Source organism: Leuresthes tenuis, unplaced genomic scaffold (assembly GCF_036924035.1).
Source record: "Leuresthes tenuis unplaced genomic scaffold, fLeuTen1.0.hap1 SCAF_10, whole genome shotgun sequence".
Taxonomy (NCBI): domain Eukaryota; kingdom Metazoa; phylum Chordata; class Actinopteri; order Atheriniformes; family Atherinopsidae; genus Leuresthes; species Leuresthes tenuis.
The window spans coordinates 9,852,418-9,872,765 of NW_027325364.1; the positions used below are offsets into that span (position 1 = coordinate 9,852,418).

Here is a 20,348-nt window from a genome sequence, read left to right on the forward strand (position 1 = left end):
TGGTATCCCACTGTAGGGAGGAGGTAGGAAGAAAGTGCTTACCATCCTCAACATTGGGATAAGGCTTACATTTATCAAAGGTAAAAATATGTTTAAATGTCATTTCCTTCAAGCCCGTTAATTTGGGTGTTAACGTGCTATTTTATTATTTGATATCATTAAAATTGTTATCCCTGCTGCTGGGTAGGTCTTTGATGTCAACTGTCGACAGTTAACGTTGCTAGCTAGCCCCTTAGCTTAGCTATGAGCTAAGTTGTTGTTACTTAGCAAATCTATGGATGTGTAGACAAATGTTTGGTAGTTGACATAGCTTGCGTAATGCTAAGTAGCGTTCCCTTAGCCCCATTTAACACATTGGTTAAAGACAAAAATGCGACTGATTTGTTTACTCAACAGGGAAGCTACGAAATACTTTTTTTTTCTGTAAAGCGAAAAAAAATTAGCTAACGTTAGACATTTCGGAAACGGTGTGATTAAGATCTTTTCTGAAATATCTGACCAGTTATTCACCAGTAGCTACGTGCACAGCGTGCTAACAGTGCACGGCTAGCAACCTCTCAGTATTGTGACATTTAGTAAAGGCAACGTTAGTACGCTGTCATTCAAACGTTGTTAATCATCCTAAACGGACTGGATGCTTTGCAGTGACGACGTGTTTAAGAGACCTCTCCGTGTTTGTAAACCTTATTTTTGTTGAAACCTTAGATGGGAATGTCGAATACGGAAAAGTTGATTGACATTGCCCTAAAAGTTTGGCATCTTTAATACCTCTCCGATAACGTTTTGTGAAAGCTAATCTGATGAGTTGTAATTGCTTGGAAACCATAAAGTTTACCTGGTGGATATTTACTTGTAGTCTCGTTTTCTCACTTGCGTCAGAAAGTTCTCGATGTGTGGGGTTAGTTTCTCTGAACAGGGCTCATTTGTCCTTTAAGCTAGTGATTTTTGAGCAATTTCTTCTCATTAATGATTATATGTACATTTCCAGTGAAGGACAAGTATGTCGAAGAGGGTAGACGGATGCATTAACTTTGGGATTTAGGACTCTGTAGACATATCTCACTTTTGAGGCTTTATGTAGACAGTTTTTGGTAAATGTTGGTGGCTGTCAGAGAAATTTTGTAGTTCACAGCAGTGCTTTCAATGAGGTTCTGTGTTAAAACTCATCCCTGTTTTCAAAGTGAAACTTCAACCTGGCAGCAAGCCTTTTATTATCAATAAGTTACTTTTGTATAAGCACAATGGAACAGATTTGCTATACACCGAAAAATGTACTCACCTTTTAAAAAGAGCACACCTGGAGCAATATTCCCAAGAACACGATGAGCTCAGCTGTTTTTGTGTTTCTTTGTTTTATTTGTCTTTTATGTTTGGCACTGCTTTTTATTTAATTAAACTTTTGGACAATAGTAACTGTCTTATGACTTCATGTGCCTTCCAAACAAACTTGGCTTTTCTCTTAACTCTTCTCAACAAAAGTAACGCCTTTTTTTTTCTCCCTTTTTTTCCAGGTTGTATCTTTTAACAGCATAAGTGAGCAGTCCTCCTTGCCGAGGAGGGGAGGCACCTGGGACCATGAGTGAGAATGGCCCTCATACGGAGGCGCCCATGTACTTTGAAGTGGAAGTGGATCCACTGGAACGGGACGACGAAGAAGAAGACGACAAGATCCACTTTGAAAAAGACGATGTTCTGATTGCTGAACCTTCATCGTCCTCTGGTCGTGTGTACGACCGCACCACCGTGCTCATTGAGCGGGACCCTATCCGGCTTGATGAAGAGGGCGAAGAGGAAGGTCACTGTGGAGGGGATGAAGATGGAGTCACCTTCCTAACTGAAGGGGAGGGTGACGGAGATGAAGAGGAGGGCTCTCTGACCTTTATGACTGATCCTGATGGGATGTCACAGGGTTATGTGCACCACACAATTTCTCCAGATCAGATCCAGTTCACAATAAATCCAGGTTCCACTCCAATGCCACGCAACATAGAGGGAGCTACGCTCACCTTGCACTCTGAGTGCCCGGAAACCAAGCAGCGGGAGGTGAGCTTAAATAAGTGCATCTTTTCCAAATGTAAGGGACATACACCTGCTACTAATAAAATGTATAATAAGCCTTTTGAGTTACAAAAGCCTCTGTTGATTGTTGCAAAAGTAGTTTATGGCTTTGGTTAGCTATTGCTGAAGATGTTACTTTCTCTTGTTTGTTTGTGAGAGCTCCTTCTGTCGTTGCAGCTAATTGTTCAGCAAGAGAGCAGATGGTTTGAATAGATTAAATAAGAGAAGTTCAGATGTCATAAGCACAATGTTACTGTGTTTTCCACCTAATTGAATTCTACTGGTAGCATGATGACATCCTTTGATCAAGTTGGCCATTTCCTCAGTTAAATATTTACGCATAATCAATTTACAAAGAATAGGCTGACCTATAGAAGTGGGATATTCAGTCTGCAGTGAGAACAAAAGCAGGAGTAAAGTCTGGAGGTTTTCCATAGTTTAAAAATGATCCTGGTAGCTGTGGTCTTTCCAACAATAATGACAGAAAAATGCACTTTTTGACTCATTAGGTATTTGGGATCAGTTCCCCAACAGCCATGATGTCTTTTTGTGTGTTACTTTCAGGCTGGGACTGATGCACCTTTCTTGTACATCAGTGGCATATCTTAAAGTGCTGAGGTAGAATGCGGGCAGATTCGGAGTTGAATGCCATAGTCACTTAGCTGATTCTGCGTACACTCCTATATTCAATGCAAGAAAGCCCCTACATGTGACAGATAAATAATTGAACAAAACATAAAGCCGCTTGGACACTGAGCCTTTTATCAGTGATATGATCATCGCACTTCAGCTTTGCTCTCTTGGCCTGCAGCTGGTGACTGTTGTCCTTCTGCTCTGCTGCCTCACTGAGCTTGGTGCAGCAGCACATGAACCAGTTCATCACCAGCTGCAGGCTTTGGTTGGGGTTGAACTTCAGCTAGCAGCAGATCTTATGAAGATCAAGACAAGGACCTTTATCACCAGCTGCAGTCCATTACAAATGAGTTGCAGTCAGGGTGAGATGTATTGGCTGAGTGACTGCCATAACAGCAGCCTCCATTATAGTAAACTTCATCAGTCATATGCTGTCATGTCTATGTGTCTGTGACCTTATTTGATTGAAATTCATCTTTTATCTTGTTATCACTCATAATTTTTGACATAACGGCAAAATGAAAATGGGGCCACACTGTTCCTTGTGCTTGAGTCATACAAACCGCACAAACAGACAACTTTTGCCTACATGTCACATCCCCTTTTTAGTGAAAACAAGCTGTTCATGTGAGGATTACATGAATTTCTTTGTGAGTTCATGTGCACGGTTTTGTGATCTATCTGTCTAGTCGTCTTTTTGTTGTTGAAGAATTCTGATATATCAGGACTTTGTTTTGATCATTTCGACACACAGTTAATGAGTTACCATTGTGACAATAAACTAAACTATTCATTTATTATACTTAACTAACCCCAAAAGAGAGTCTACACCGTGGAAAATTAAAGAAATGACAAACTTTTAGAACTTTGTAGAACATAAAAATATGAGTGTGCACTACAGTAAAATGCGGTTACCTGGAGTGGTTGAGGATAGAGCACCCAAGAGCAGCTTGAGAATTTCAGCCTCTATTTCAACAGTTGTAAGAGGGAAAAAAAACAATGATGATGATCGACGCTGTGATTTTGATGTAATTGCGTCAAAATAACCATTTAATGCATAACAGAGAGTCTTTTGTGTGTATGTGGGAGGCCAACATGGATGCTCTATCACACTGAACAAATTAATATTGTAGTAGAGTCACAGTGGGTCGGGTAATTAATACAGTCTAAGCTTTTAGCTTTAGCAGGCCTCCACAATAGCTTTGCATGAATATTTGCTTAACAAATAACTCTTCCCACTTACTAATAATCAGAATGAATGCCTTTAGGCTATCACTCTAGTGTTTGCCAGTAAGAGTGAAAGCTTGAACAGCTGCTATATTTCAGAAGCGCTATGTATGTCACGTTATAAGGAAGTAAGTATGCTCAGGAGTGAGACAGTAAGAATGGCGGTCACATTAACTTGTCAGGATTTTCACAGATGAATTAAACTTTTTAGTAATCTCACTTGTCTTGCTTTCATATAAATTATGCTGTAGTTTTATCTCAGAGATGACCTGGGCAGTTAGTTAATGGGGTAATGCCAGCTGAAAACAAAGCCCAATCACAAGCTTCCACTTACTGGCTTTGTGTTCAGTACACAGCAGCATCTTTCTAAGAGGACTTTTATGTTTATTGCCCCAGATTGTTTGTTTGAGAGCTGAGCAGGAAACCGTCACACTGCAGTGGACATCGGTGCTGTGAAACAGAATTAGATGGGATGTATTGCATAGGAAGTTAGTCATCTCTGCTGTCCTTTATGCTCAACAGCTTTGTATACTGACGTGTGGCTGAGTCATTGAGTTTCAAGTCCCTCTGAAAGGTCACACTTTCTCTTGATTGTTGCTCATAAAAACATGGCTACTTACTCCTGAGCTCAAACACCAAATTGTTTACTCGATGTGTCTTAAACTGTTTAAGACAGTTTTATAAATCTTTGAAAAGGGATATTTTCTGCTCTTCGTTAGGAGGCTTTAAGTAGAGATGAACTCAGTCTACCATTGTTTTCCACCATCAGGTAAAGCGCTACCAATGCACATTCGAAGGCTGCACAAGAACTTACAGCACGGCAGGAAACCTGCGGACACATCAGAAAACACACCGGGGCGAGTACACATTTGTGTGCAATCAGCAGGGCTGCGGAAAGGCCTTCCTCACCTCTTACAGTCTCAAGATCCATGTCCGAGTTCACACCAAGGAGAAGCCTTTTGAGTGTGACGTGCAAGGCTGTGAAAAGGCCTTCAACACGTTATACAGGTGAGCCCTCGCACATCCGCTTGGTGTTAAGTGTCGTGTGTCTTCACACTAGTGTGGGAATTCTCTGAAAAGCAGCTCATCACTGCAGCTCCTCTTTTTGTTTGTTACACTCGGATTCATGCGGTGTGACCTTAAAGGCTAACAAAATATGAAATATATGAACTAGACTAGATTGTGTTAGGATATATAAAGGTAGTTATTTGGCCTGTCCTAAAATAAAGGCAGTTTGGATGTTCGTTTTAAATAGATTGAGTACAAGAATTCAAATGTATTATTTCCTTATATTTGCATGCTTGTTTGCGTTGGCAGTCGGTTTTTCTTTTGTTTTTGCTTTCTTGACCACAGTGAATGCTTTCACGTACAAGCCTTGATGTCTGTGGTCTAATTTTGTGATGCAAAGATATGTGTGACACTACACAGAATCAGTACAAAACTTTGAACTGAAAAACTTACTTATTGTAAGTCATTAACGTACAAAATGAACTTGTCATTTATTAGATAAAAAAGCGCACTAGAAATGAGTTTTTCTTTTTGTAAGTATTAACTTTTACAGTTGCTGTATTGTCGCTTTGTTTCACTTTGTTGTCATGTCATTGCCTGTTTTTTGTCAGTTTTATTGCCTTTTTCTCCACAAACTTGGTCAAATTACATGGTTAGAAGAACATTTTAAACTGAAGTTCAGCCGGTTGCTCATGCTGTGTGTTTATCTTAACTTCCACATTAGCTCACAAGTCGTGAACACAGTCCGTGATTGGAAGGGAGACTCGACACAAAGCGGTGCGGACGGCTAGTGAACCATTAACAACTATACAGTTTTCAATGCGGACAAATGAAAGGATGCATCATTTTTATTTTTAACTTGCCTGATTGGACATTCTACTCACCCAAACACTTTGTTTACCTTCCCCAGGCGAGTGGGCAACCATTGTCGGGCCCTGGCTATTTCAAATCGCTGACTGGCAACAGAAAACGGTGTTATAATTATTATTATTAAGCCGTAGATTATCAAGAACTGAATGTTTAAAATGCAACTGCGGTAGTTTGAATTCTGTTTTATTGAATAATGTTTTGTTAAAACACTTATTGTTCTAATATGAAATGTGTCCAGTTCCATCCAAAATGGTAACGGGAATACTGCATTTTTCAGTTCTAGAAACAGTCCCTTTAAAAGGAATTGCATACAGCAGGAGAGACTGTTTTCTCTGGGTTTTCTATGCTGTGTGTTACTTCTTAAACAGTGAGCTTCTCTCTGGTCTCCCTATCTCTCTAAATGAAAAGTCCCTGAAAGTAGGAGATAAAAAGCGTAACATGACACAGCAGACAGCTTGACAGCTTAATGAGGAATTGGAACATTGATGAATTACCAGAGCCAGTTACCGACAATTCCATTAAGACGATAACAAGTTGTTTTTTGTTTGTTTTTACCAAAGGCAGGTCGTTGTCAGCATGGTGACCATTTAGAATTTGTGTGATCAAAAGCAGGCAACATCTGCACCTTCAGGCCTGTGTGAGTTCAGCTGCTTTGACAGCATGTCTTGAGCTTGATAAAGCGCTGCCATCAGCATCAACTCCATGTCAGAGACTGTTACTCCAGGCAACCATCCAGTTCCACACATGGATGGATTCTGTTTTTAATAACATTGCTTTGCTGTCTTTTTTCTTTTTGCCACCCATGACTATGATCACTGACAAAGTGTGGACTTTTCCCAGCTGTTTTCCTTGTCTGCCTCAATATTGTTTGTTGAATATGTACCCAGCTGTCCTTTTAAAATGCTGTTTAGGCGTTTTTAAAATTAGATGCATCATGAACGGGTATTCTATAAAGCCACTGTGCTTACTGTGTTTTTCTCTCAAAGCCTCCCATTGTGGTATAATAAAAAAAAAACACTGAATTGTCTCTGCAGACTAAAAGCACACCAGAGACTTCACACAGGCAAGACGTTCAACTGTGAATCGGAGGGATGCACAAAGTACTTTACCACACTCAGCGACCTTAGGAAACATATTCGCACACACACGGGGGAGAAGCCATTTCGGTGAGCATTCCCATTATCATAACCGTTTTAATCCACTCCTGGCAAAAGTTAAAGGAAGTGCAGTACTTATAAATGCTCAAAAATGTTGGTAATCTTTGTGAATGTTGCAGATGTGTGTGTGTGTGTGATCAAGTACCTCTATCAAATGAACAAGTCCTATTCAGCGGGTTCCACTGTGCTGTCGAATGAGAGCAATTCTGCCATTTCTGTCTTTGCTTTCAGGTGCGATCACGATGGGTGTGGGAAGGCTTTTGCAGCAAGTCATCATCTAAAAACACATGTGCGGACCCACACAGGTATATATTTTGGGTTTGTCTCTTACCTCTACAGATTCTAATGGTCTAACCAGACAGGCCAAGCATTTGGCTGAAATGTTTGTGTGCTTTGGAGAGGGGGCATCTGCTCTTTAGATAGCCAGGCTTGTTCAAGTGGTTCCCTTTTTATTTCTTTACTGTTTCGTGTCAAGAGTGGAGTCAAGATTCAGACTAATCAACAATTTTCTGGGACTTAGTCCTGGTCCTGTAAAGGAGAAGTGACCTTTGTCTTTATACATAAAAACCTGCTTTAGATGAAAACAAAAGTGAAACATTACTAACAGAGATCAAGCTGGTCAAATGAACTTTTGACCGGTCGTGTTAAACCAGTACATGATCCGTCGTTAGATTCACTGAGGGATACCTAAATCAAGCTATAGTTTGTTTTTGTTTTGTTTTTATTCTCAGCTGACAGAAGTAGGAAGAAGCTGTGCTTTTTAGCTTTTATTTCAACATTATTCAGCATCTGTCTTTGAGTTTATATAATAGGGGCATGAAGTCACCCATGTTGCCTGTGTTTGACATAGCTTTTTCTTTCTAAAAACAACAAATATTAAACATATCAAAAAAGTTTGAGTTGTGATCTCGAATTTTTTTTTTTTTTTTTTAATTTTAACACAAAGCCTTGAAACTGAAGAAAATTCTAGATTAGTAGTGATTGCTCTTACCTTTCGTTCTCATTTTGTATTGACCTGTATGACTGTTTTTGTTCTGTAGGGGAGAAGCCATTCAACTGTCCCAGTGATGGCTGTGAGAAGACTTTCAGCAGCCAGTACAGTTTGAAGAGTCACATCCGGGGCCACGGCAAAGGACAGGCCTTCAGCGTTACCCTCACCCATCCACATTCTGAAGTGAGTTACAGCAGGAACTTTACTTCTGACAGCGTTGGAACAGTTGTTTGTTCATCGCGTAGAGCCCCAGAGCACTGTTCACACTGTGTTGATATAGGAAAATATGTTTTTGAATTAAATTTCAATTCTATTGTGAATCTGAAAAACAGTTTATGTTATGTTATATGTTGTCGTAAGTATATGGTGATTATATGTACAAATGGCACAAGTCAGCCAAACTGCAGGCTCTGCTAAAGAGCAGCTGCAAAGAGCCCACACGTATGTAAAAATGAATAAAGTGTGACCCATTTTGGTTGACTTAATAAAAGGGCTTTCTTATATTTTTTTCTAAATCTACTCTGTATAAATACATTTTCTGCCCTCAGCACCGCCTTAAAGTTACTTTGTGTGTCCAAACATTTGAATGGTACTGGAGGTATTGCATCAAAGCTAGAACATACCATGGAAAAACTACCATGCTAAACTGTTTTGAGACCTTGGTTTTGACATCAACACACAGTATATTCGTCATATTCTTTTCCAGTTTCCCTCAGCTCCTGATTCCATTGTTCTTATTAGTTTCAATTTGTCCCGTTTGTCTCTTAATTACAGGATGCAAATCACTCGCTGTGCCTCAGTGACTTGAGCCTCATCTCTACAGACTCAGAGCTACGAGAGAACATCCATAATGTAAGTGTGGCCATTAATTTCTGCTGAACATGCATCAGATTAAAGATGTAAAAGAACTGTCGGGTAATATCATAGAGGCAGTTATTTCTACACCTTGGGTCAGTTGTTATTGTATAACCTCTGTAATGAAATTTTAACTGTAAAACAGGAATTCTTGTATAATTCATACTTGATAAGGACACTTAACGCAAAAATTCTTCTGTTTGTTTATTTTGATTTTATTACAGGCTCAAAATTTGGACCTCAACAATGTGACCCCGGTGAAAATATTTGAACTCATGTTTCAGAGTCCTGAAAATAGTGTGAGCCAAGATGATGCCAATCCCAGTGGTAAGAACGTGTCATTTAAAAGCTGTCGGCTTTGATTTTATTGAACATTCTTCTCCTGATGGAGCTTTTATTTTTCTCCTCAGAAAGCCTTGCCGAACCCTTCTGCCTAGAGACCTCCACTCAGCCAGGAGTGACTGATTCCTCATCCATCATCTCTTTTTCTGTCACGCCTATCTGTTCATCTTCTTGTTCCCACAATACTGTTGTCATGGAGGCTCCCTTGCAGCACACGCAGAGTTCTTCCGGTCAGGCTTCCACCTCTGCCACTATCACAGCTACTATCAGCTCCACACAGCCCCCCCCTTTCATGCACCTGAGTGCGCCGCAGCAGATCTCAGAAGTGCCTCAGGCTTCTGTCCAAGCATCGAACCATGTCACCCCTCAGCACTATGTGGCATTGCCACCCACATTCCTGCAATCAGAAAGTGCTACTCCGACCACTCCCCTGCCACCACCCATCTCTGTTCGTCCTCCAGTGGCTCCTTCGCTGACCACAGCAGCACCAGGCGCTGCTGCAGTTGTTGCAGCCACCACAACAGATGGTCTAGCAGCTGTGGCTCAACCTGCGCCTTTGGCCAACAACCCTGTCGCCAACACCGGCCCTGGTCTGCCTGCCACCCCTGCCACCATCACCATAGCGTCAACCCCGAACCTGCTGCAGCCCGGCCTGGTTATGTCTGACCAGAACCTCCAGTGGATCCTTAGCAGCGCTGCCAACAGCCAGCAGAACCCAGAGCAAGCAGTGAGTAGATTCAGATTTAAAACCCATTACCAAGAGGATGACTGTACAAAAACATGAATTTTAGTTTTATAGCTGTCAGCATAGGCTCTTTAATGTGTTTTTACTTTAATTCTGTTGGAAATTCACCAGACAGAACTCTGTGTCCCCACCTTTAGATTTAACCTGTTTGAACTTTGATCTTAACGTGTGTTCACAGCCACATCAAGGAGCTTCAAAAGTGGAAAAGGTTTTCTTCACAACAGCCATACCAGTGGGAGGAAATGCTGGTAAGCCAGCATAGGGAATTATTGTACTTTTTGCATGCTGTGGATAACTGCCAAAAACTTTGATTTGCTATGCAGCGAGGTACTTGAGGTTTAATTAAGTAGTGAATTGATTCTTTGCGCCAATGTGCAGAATCAAGAATCAAGTCACTGGGCTTTTATTATTCAAATGCGATCCCGGGAAGTTTAAAAACATGCACTCCATGCGTCGGGGCCCACAGTGAAATAGTAAAGGCTAGTTTACAAAATATTTTTTAAAATTTAAAAGAAATATCTGTTTTTTACAGTCTGAGCGTCAGATGGTGCCAGATATATTTGATAGGAACAGTGTTGTAAAACGGAAGTTTGTTTTTGCTTTGTCATTAATTGTTGCAAATTAATTATCCAGTAATTGATTCATCCAGGTTAACAGCCTGCTTTAATAGTGACCAATTGATTATTGTTTGTAAAAAAAAAAAACAATATCCCTCCATCATCATGTATATTTTGTAATAAGTACAGGCCACAGCTCCCTTTTGATATGTGGCTTTGACTCTTTGCAGTCATAGGTGCATGTCTGCCGACATCTTTTAAAGAAAAAAAACATGCTGACGTCAAAGGCCTGACGTGAAGTTGTCTTTTTCAGGCAGCTCGGTTCAACAGATTGGCCTCAGCCTACCGGTCATCATCATCAAACAGGAGGAGTCCTGCCAGTGCCAGTGTGCCTGCAGGGACTCTGCTAAAGACAAGACTGCAAAGAGTGCCTCCTCCACTGTTTCAGCCCCAGCACAGCAGCAACCACCAGAGCCCCCTCCTCCACTCCCTTCTGAAGCTCCACACCATCCACCCACGCCATCATCATCATCATCCTCATCCTCCTCATGCTGCCTTCCCAAGTCTTCCTCTAAGGTGGGTGAGGTGAGGCTGGAGGCCTCCTCGACTACTACTTCTTCTTCTTCCTCCTCCTCCACAGCTCAGACGCTTGTGAGCAGCACTGCCACCAACCCACCCCCACCTGACGGGTTAGCCAGTATGGACGTCTCTGACTTCCTCTCCATGCAGAGCCCCGAGACAGCTGCCAACATTGAGGCTCTGCTGCTGGTCGCCGATGACTTCAACATGGCCACTGATGGCGACCCTTAGAAGAGTTGCTTTCCCAGTCAGGCAACGTGTTTGTCTGTTGCACCCACTCATCTACAAGCATTGATTACACCCACTGCACGAACCACTCTCCAAGGCGATGCCTCTTTTTCGCGCTACATAGTGTCTACATCAAACCCTCTGTTACTGCGGTGCATCCTTTTCTGTATGCCACTGTGCTACATGTATATGTACAAACTATGAGTAACTTTTGTTGGGTCTCATTGCAGTAGCTGACATTTTTAGAAACTGGATTAGTTTGCTCGTTGAGATTTATCAGCTTCAACGCTAATTTATGCCGAGAAATAGCAGTGGATCCCATGCGGGAAAATGTGATCTGTATATAATAGTGCTCCTGATATCCACTCTGAATTTATTGAATGAAACAAGTGTCCAAGCACTGATAACATAAGAGTTCATCGGTCCTGTTTTGAAGGTCCCACACCTGAGCAGGAAAACAAAAACTCATCTGTATATCCTCGTACTGTATTGCAGGTTCTAACAAACGCTTAAAGCTGGTATGCAACTGACCAGAATGCACTGTATATTAGAGGAATTTGCTATGATTTTAGTCAAGCATCACTCCCTGCAGGAATTTAAAGGGGTTGGTAACACAGCCCCTCATTTAGCTGAGATAGTGCTTTCCTCTGTCTTTTTGTTTTCTAGGAAGACTAATGTTGATGATTCTCGATTATTCTTTTCTACTTCTTTTGACATTTATTTTCTAATCGAAAGAGAAGAGCCTGTGATCGGTTCTGCCCGTCTCTTTGAACAGCATTAAGGAAATCAACAAATTGCCTATAACTTAAACTAACTTAAAATTGTACATGTTAATTTATTTAAATGCTCTATTCTTTCAATATATTGGTAATACTAGCTGAAAAAATAATCTATTAATTTATTCCAATCACTTGTATGTTGAAGTTGTTTTTTTTTTTTTTCCTTTTTGTTACTGAATTGCTTTCCTTTTACAAATGTAATGTGTATTGCTAAAAGCAAGTTTAGAAAAAGAGGCACCTCTAGCAGACTGCACAGTGAAGCAAATTATCCTCCAGGATTTAACTGTTTGCAAGAATGGTTCACAGTTAAACAGTTAGCAACTACCGTCAACATCCCGTATTTTTTAGGGTTGTGACCCTCTCAGGGATCCATCAACTCATAACTAATCCCAGCTCCTGTCATTTGTTTCTCAGACATGTGTTTTCCTTAGCAGAAGGCCCACATTTGCAGTAGCCCTATGTTTTGCTGCACTCGTCCCTGTTTGTCGCACACTATCGTAAAGCGGAATCAGACAACTTATTAGCTGAGGTGCAGCACCACTACAGACTTTTTGTATTCAACTGCTGTAAAGTAGCATTTAAAAGACGGTGTCCTGGAGACAGTGTAAATATAGTACATTTTAGTGTAAACATCTTTGAGAAACTTGTAGATTATTCTTGGATTTGTATTTTTGTATAGACTTTTGAATTACTAACTCAGAGTTTGGAGCTTATCCCTTATCTTTGCGTTCTGCCTCCATCACGTTTCTGTAGAGGACTTTTGAGTTTTTGCTGTGTGTAGTTGAACAGTTCTGTAAGCAGCTCGGCTTCTGTACAGTCCCCGTTGTAACGAAATATATGTAACACATAGCCTCTTCTCTTGGAGTAGAATTTAACAGTATTTTTTCACATGGGACACAATGCAATGATGATAGAGCAAAGGCATGATCTCCTGTAGATTAGTGTTGAAGCTACTTGGCCTTACAACATTAACTGTTCAGTGAGCCTCTTTGCCTTGACAGTCTCTGCGTCAGATGTCGACACGTCGATACTCTTTTTTCGCTGGTGAGCTCCAGCGGCAGATCACAGAGGCAAAAAAAGGCTTATGGTTTCCACGAGTTTTCCTTTTTCGCCCCAGCTGTAATGTTTATGCAGCATTGCTGGAAACATAACCTGCTATTACCAGATACAGATTATGACTTATGAATTAAACTAAACTGACAAGCTTATAAATTGAAAAAAAATTAAATCTGGATGTTTTTACCCCCAATTTTTTGCTTCCAGCTTTCAAAAGCAGGTACCCAAGACAGCACAACTGGGCTGTAGTCGGTCAAACTATTATTTAAAGGTATTTAATTAAAAGGAGCACGTAGTATTGCAAGAGGCTCTACTCGTATGCTTGAAACCATTCCCTACATATGCGGACGAGTGTCTGAATATAAAATTGGGACACCCCAGAGTACTGGCGAGAGTAAAGCACACATCCTAAACATTCTCGTTATACATTTCATCGTCTGCAACTATGCAATTTAAAGCGGAAATTAAAATTTTAGGTACCGATTAACGGTTTTATGCCTTTCTCTGCCAGACAGAATTCTGCTACAGACGTCAGGTGGCAATAGCTGGATTTTCAGTGCGATCATTTGAAAACATGCCGCTTGGACTTAACATTACAGTTAAACTTTCACGTTTGGGGTAGTGCAAATCTGGACTTTTAAGTGCAACCATCAGGTACGGTTTCAATAAACGTTGCACCACGTCTAACCCTGGTTTGGAGGAAAATGCCTAAAAAAAACCCCAATTAGATTTTTTTTACATATCTAGAGGATGAATGGTTCTGTTTTAAGAATTGTTTTTAGTCAAATACACCGCTTGTTTTCTTTTTTTGGACCTTTCCTTAAACGTGTCACTGGTCTAATTTCTGTAATCATCTAAGCCTTTCACTTTTATAATTTGTCAACTTTCGTCATTGAAAGTCAAACTTACAGCTGCCAACATTTTGATTAGTAAGCAGAGAAGGGTTTTGACTCGTGGCCCAGGTTTCTGTCCGATGTCTACCAGAAAAAGGTAACATTGGAAAAAAAAAAAAAATCACTGATGGTGACGTTTTTTTGGAAGCAGATCACAAATATAGAGCCAGAGAAAAATCTTATCAGTCCCAACGTATTTCCAAATGGGCAATATTTGGCAAATGTAGGAAACCATATGCTTCCAAAGGAATGTCTGACACCCAAAGAGTGAGGAATTGTAAAGGATTTGTATTTTTAAAAGAATGTATAATGTGAAAAACTTTGCTTATGCTTGTTTCGTATAAAGTGATAACTATAAATTGAGAGCAATATAATACTAATAAAACCTTATCCTTGTCACTGAAATGTGTGTTCAGTCAATAATTTACACTTTAAATGATGTCATAAAGCAGTTTTATTCTGTTACATGTTATGGAAATGTGTGTGTCAGGGGCTCCTGTTCACTCCTTTGGAGGCAAGGACACATCCTGGAGAGATTTTCTCTGCAACAAATAAGGATTAACACAAAAACTATTTTAAGTTATAAGAGGTTGCAGAGAGAAACGCAAAGCACTCACCACTACAACATCACTCAGGGCCTTCAAGTCATTCAGGACTGATTTGCACAGATTTATGCTCCCAGACAGTCTGAGCAGCCTGTCATTGATGTCCTCCACATTCTGTAAGAGCCAAACGCCTTGGTGAAATTTTAGGGTGGACAAAAACAGCCTTTTACAATCCTGAACGTCGAGTTGTGGCTGACCTGTTGCAACGATACATCGTCTCCGTCGGTCCGCTGCGTTTCGGCCTCTTCTAAATCTGGGACCGTTTGATATTGAACACAGTCAACGTGATGTGGGCTAATGATGCTGCTGAGGCGAAAAGGTGCGTGTTTTATTACCCGTGTTTGAAGCCGTAGACATATCTGTCTTCACATTCACATCTCAATGGGGAGAGGAGAACGTTTTCTCGAGTTTTAAGCGCTCACAAGTGATTTTAATTTTCCTAATTAGGCTGCACCGCGATGAACGGAACGACAAGGTGACGTCCGCAAATTCTGACGTTACCATTGACAAATGGCTACCTCTGAAATCTTCTGTAATCGAGTGCATTTCACTGATATTGACATTTTTCCCTTCCTCTTGACAAAAATAAACCAATATCGTTTATTTGTGCTTTACAATAAACCCAAAAGGCTATCATTTGCAACGAGGGAAAACAATAACCATGTACAAAGGGGTTGAAACATCAGTTTTTGGTTTTAAACAAGTAAAAACGTAAGTTTTTATTGCCGATGGATTTACAAAACAACTGCTAAAGTAAATGCATAATCTGGAATGCTAAAGAATATTCGCATCAAAAGTTTTTTTTTTTTTAAATTAGCATGTAAGAGGAGCTTCAACAAGTAACTGTACGGTTTATATGAATAAACATATATTTAAAAATATGAATGTATTTGAATGTTAATACATTTGAAATCATTTCCTCTTCATTATGAGTAGAGCACTAAAGAAGGGGCGTGTAATGCTGCTGGCCCTTTTAGAAAGCTGACGTCTCTCCTTGTGGACGTAACCCGGAAGACGTCTGTCATTGCATCAGGCGTCAACATGCTGCTGGCCGCTTAATGGTACAACTTTGGCTATAAGCTAGGTTATATGACTACGGTTTGTTACTTCGCTGTTGAATTAATCAAATTCAGAGGAGCTTGCGGTTCAGCGGCTGGTCGTAGACTCGGAACAGACATGTGTAAAGTGCTCAAGACCAAATTGCTGCGTATGGTGCCGCCGACCTCCAACTGGCCCACCATTCATTCGGGGGTCCAAACAGGTACACACGACATTCACAACGTTCATGTGGGTCCCACTCAGTATATACAAACTGATATTTATAAAAGTAGGTTAATGTCTCTGACTGGTGTTTAAAGTTCAGTTACAGTTCTTCAGTCTACCCGTAGTAGACTTACAGTATAATTAAGGACTTGGTGAAGACATCAGATATTTGAAGAAGCTTTTGAAGAAATACTTTACCGGAACAGTTAATCTATTTGTTACAAAAATATTGTAAAAATTTGTAAACATAATTTCATCACGTGGCTACCCTATGTTTGTTGTTGTGATTTTACTGCAAAGTCATCTTGTGGAGCTAAAACATGTTGAAAATGCTCTCATGATGTAAATGGAAAGTGGAGTTCTTGACAAACTGAGTACGAGTTCTGTGTCTTCCAGCTTGTCTTGTTACTCCCTTACAATTTTCAGTTCTTTATTCCATCTCTATGTTATCCTACAATTTACCAGTATATCGGAATATTGAGCATCAGTCAGCTCAAGTTCCTTGGATAATGAGCTGGGAGAACTTTGTTACAGGGTAGTTTTTTTTTTATTTCAACAACCACACTGTTGCCTTCAGAAATACTAAAAGCAGTGTGCTCCCTTTTCTCTTTTTACATCTTTGTTTTGTAACATATTTCTTATTGTGGACAAAGTCCTGTTGACTCTCTGTTTTTCTTTTTTTAACATTGCAGATTATACTGAGATCCTGAATAGCACGGTGAAGGCTCTGAAAGAAGGTCACGTTGTTGCTGTACCCACAGACACCATCTACGGCCTGGCATGTCTGGCCCAAAACTCAGATGCAGTCAGAAAAATCTATGATGTGAAAGGACGGAACGGAAAGAAGCCACTGGCTATTTGTGTGGGAGAAATTCGGGAAATCTATAAGTGAGTGTGGAGGTTTCAAAAGCCATGAAATAAAGATGCTTAAAGTTTATTCAGCTTTTTTTTATTTATTTATTTTATAAATGTTGTGAGAAATTAGGCTTCACTAATGGAAAAACATTGTTCAACTTTCTTGTGTAGCTGTTGATAGATCAGCTCATGGATCCTTTTGTTTTCAAAATGTCAGTGTACACCTGTACTTTTGCTGCAGAGGTAATGCCTCCTCCCCATGTCCTTTACTTCACATCAACCCCACATTATCAATGATTGTGGAGATTTGTGTTTTCTTCAGGCAGCCATCTTTTTATGTTTAAATGGACCTGCACCAAACAAAAGGTCCAGCATCATCTCCTTGTCCAGTGCAGATTGGTGTTTCATCACCAAATAGCACTTTGATCCAATCATCCATAGTTCATGACTGCTCCTCTTTATCCTACTGTAACCTTTGTTGTCATCTGTTTGGGTGTTTGTGACGATTTATGTTTGACGGTTTCAGCTCAGGTGCAAACCATGAACTTACCAGTCAAAAAAAAATAAGTAACTGTACGTTGATTCCTCAGATTTAAAAAAAAAAAAAGATAGAAATCATCATCCTCCCATTTGTTGAGTAACACGGACATACATGTTCTTGTTTCAATGGACAGGTACTGTAAGGTGAAGGTGAAGGAGGAGCTGTTGGCTGACCTGCTGCCTGGTCCTGTCACTCTGGTGTTTGAAAGGTCTGAAACACTGAACACAGATCTCAACCCCTTTACCTCAGTAAGTGTCTGATTTTAGTTCAAAACTAAAGAAAAAAATGAAACGATGTAATCTGTGAGCTGTTGTTTACCTCTCCTGTGCTCCTCAGCTTGTTGGCGTGCGCATCCCGGATCACACTTTCATGAGACGTCTTTGCCAGATGTGTCAGGAGCCACTCGCACTCACCAGCGCAAACATCAGCTCACAAACCAGCTCAGTGGATGTACATGTAAGTGTCTGAAACGGGTGTCTAAATGCTGTGGAGTGTATGTAGCTTATGTTGAACGTGGTTGTATTTTTTGTCCTGAAGGAGTTTCAGGAGCTCTGGCCGAAACTAGCCGTGGTGGTGGACGGCGGACCAATAGGGGACCAGAGCCGCCTGGGGTCAACAGTGGTCAACCTGTCAGTGCTCGGAAAATACCACATCATCAGACCTGGCTGGTAAGTTTATAGTCGGCCACTTACTCGCTGCAGTTACCTGCTGTTCACAGTGAATGAATTTAAGTTAAGAAATATGCGACCATGTTATACTTCCATTCAGTAAAACGTCCCAGAGGGATAGTTTTTAGTATTGAACTGGGAGAGTACAGCAAATCAAGGCAAAATGGTGCAAATTATTTTTCACTCCCGACTTGTCAGATATTAACGTGTTGTCAGAAGCATCGGGTTTTAAAATGCACGGTATCCTTAAACGATTATTTGTGAACATACAGGGTCTTCCGACCCGGTAACAAAACACTCATGGGCCATCGTCATGACAATGGGATAAAATGCATTTTAATGCCCAACTAGAATGTTATCCTTACCTTAAATAGATGCTTTCAATGTTAAATAAATTAATAGCAAAACAAAGGAAGACTAAAGACCAAATTAAATACGAAGGAAGAAAAAACAGCAGCTCCAAAGTTTATTCTGAACACGGGGAGAAGGGGACTCTCCTCCAGCTTCTACATACAATCTGTTACTCGTTTATAGGCAGCAACTGGATTTTCTGTCTGTGTCAAGTGTTCGTGACACCCGTTCATCAGTAACCGCTGCTGAAGAATAACTGTCAATATGCAGCTGCAGGGCTTTTAAAGTGCCTTTAAAACCCGACACCAAGGGCTGACCAAGTGTCACTATTTTGACAAGTTGCTAATGAGAATATGTTGGTTTCTTGTTATGCTCGCACTACCTTTCTTCACCAATTTTCATGGAACCCAGATTGGTATTTCATGTGTGATCTTTATGACAAACAAATACTCTCTTCATCCGGTCCTGTCTTGGTCAAATTCTGTAGTATTGTTATTATTTTCTGCATTTGCTACAAACAGAATGTTGGAAGGAGTTGGGAAGAGGTCAGTTTGATTATAAGCAGGAGCATCATCGGACTTAGGCGTCATTAACAGGCTGTGCTTTGATATTTGGCTCTATGCACATGTAAAAAAGAGACAGAAAGTCTTTTATTTGCCTCTCTTTGCACCTCCTTTGTCAGAGTAACAAGAACAACGCTGAGCATGTGACAACAGCTTATTAACATGTGCTGCTGGTTCCTTTTTGCCACTAACTGAGCAGGGGAGAAACAGACATAAGAGAATAAGACTCGCAGCCCTCTAAAATGCTGTTAGACTTGTTTGGTTTTTTGTTACTGTAGAGGTTAACACCAGTGAGGTGACTTCTGGACATGAGAGGGATGTCATGAATGCAACCTTGTACTTATGATGGGCCAACACTAGAATAATTTCTATTTCTTTGAATATTCTGTAACTATTATAAGGTGCTTTTGTGTCACAGTGTACACAACCAGATCACCTGCTTAGATTATGAATCTCTTAAATAGAGTTTAGGAAATTCTTTTCGAAAAGCAATATTTAAACCAATCTTTTGCATTAATTCAGTCACTAAAACACCTCAGTTGACTGCAGTCTCCCCACAAATAGCTGCCAACAGTGATGAAATATCGTATCATCACTTGGTCACGTTGTTTTTATTTTTGTCTGTCTCGACTTTGAGCCTCAGACCCCTTCTGACCCAAAACTCCCACGCTTACTCTGAAAAGGACTTAGTACATTGAACAAGAAATGACCCAAATTCTGTTTTCAGCGCCCTTTCTTCCACGCTTGACGTGCTAGAGAGCAAATACGGACTGTCAGAGGACTCGGGGCAAGAATGACCTTTAAACCCTCCACACTCCAAAACGCACGCTGAGACGCACAACCAGCTTTGACCCAGGGCTGCTTGGGAAAGTATGAATCCATAGATTTTCACTTTCCTGGGCAAAACTGGAACTCAGGAAGAAATCGAGTCTTAAACAACAGATGGCGGCTGCTTTAAGGTCTGGAGTTCCTCCATTTTTGGATGCCCATACTTTATTTTTTACTGTTAATTTATTATATGGATGGAGTTGAGATTAAGGCATCGCTGTTCTCTCACATTTATTCATAAAAAAAAGTAGTAAAGAAAGAATATTTCATTGCCAATATTTAAAATTTAAATGGTTTCTTGGTAGGAAATGAGGGAGTGCTTTCTTTATTCCCAGAATGAATCTTTGTGGTTACATTAAAGGATGGGAGTTCTTCTATTGCAATGTTTTTTAAAATGACCTCTTCCATGTTTACTTTGAAGTGATTTTCTGTAACTATAAGACAGTATAAAAACTGTAATCATTTTAAGTTGGAAAATACTGTAATATTTGCTGTTTTCGGTAACACGTTAACAATCCATGCGCCTATTTTCTTGTTGAACTGCAGTTGCTTTTTTCCCCCAAAGTGCCTGATATATGCTTGTTTAATGGATTGTACAATGGCTGTTTATTCTCAATAAAAGGCCTTTTTTTTTATGTACCACTGTCTTCTTTGTACTTCAGAGGCCGTCTAAGACATATGTTTTTGTCTTTAAGA

General features: G+C 40.3%; 2 protein-coding genes across 3 annotated transcripts; both read left to right on the forward strand.

Annotated features, from left to right (window-relative positions):
* Positions 1–3: 3 nt before the first annotated feature.
* Positions 4–14,377, forward strand: mtf1 (metal-regulatory transcription factor 1). 2 transcript variants are annotated; one of them, XM_072393857.1, is made up of 11 exons: positions 4–80; positions 1,512–2,043; positions 4,688–4,926; positions 6,831–6,962; positions 7,185–7,258; positions 7,994–8,127; positions 8,719–8,796; positions 9,024–9,126; positions 9,210–9,868; positions 10,065–10,134; positions 10,757–14,377. In XM_072393857.1, exons 2-11 carry the CDS (start codon positions 1,576–1,578, stop codon positions 11,251–11,253), a joined length of 2,454 nt encoding a protein of 817 aa, XP_072249958.1. In that variant the 5' UTR covers positions 4–80; positions 1,512–1,575; the 3' UTR covers positions 11,254–14,377. The 2 variants fall into 2 exon arrangements, with proteins under 2 accessions (XP_072249958.1, XP_072249957.1); XM_072393856.1 differs by having other exon boundaries at positions 1,529–2,043.
* Positions 14,378–15,605: 1,228 nt separating this feature from the next.
* yrdc (yrdC N(6)-threonylcarbamoyltransferase domain containing) lies at positions 15,606–20,287 on the forward strand. Its single transcript, XM_072393858.1, has 6 exons — positions 15,606–15,844; positions 16,539–16,734; positions 17,376–17,490; positions 17,579–17,698; positions 17,780–17,910; positions 19,552–20,287. The coding sequence occupies exons 1-6, from the start codon at positions 15,673–15,675 to the stop codon at positions 19,619–19,621; spliced, it is 804 nt and encodes a 267-aa protein (XP_072249959.1). The 5' UTR covers positions 15,606–15,672; the 3' UTR covers positions 19,622–20,287.
* The last annotated feature ends 61 nt before the right edge of the window (positions 20,288–20,348 follow it).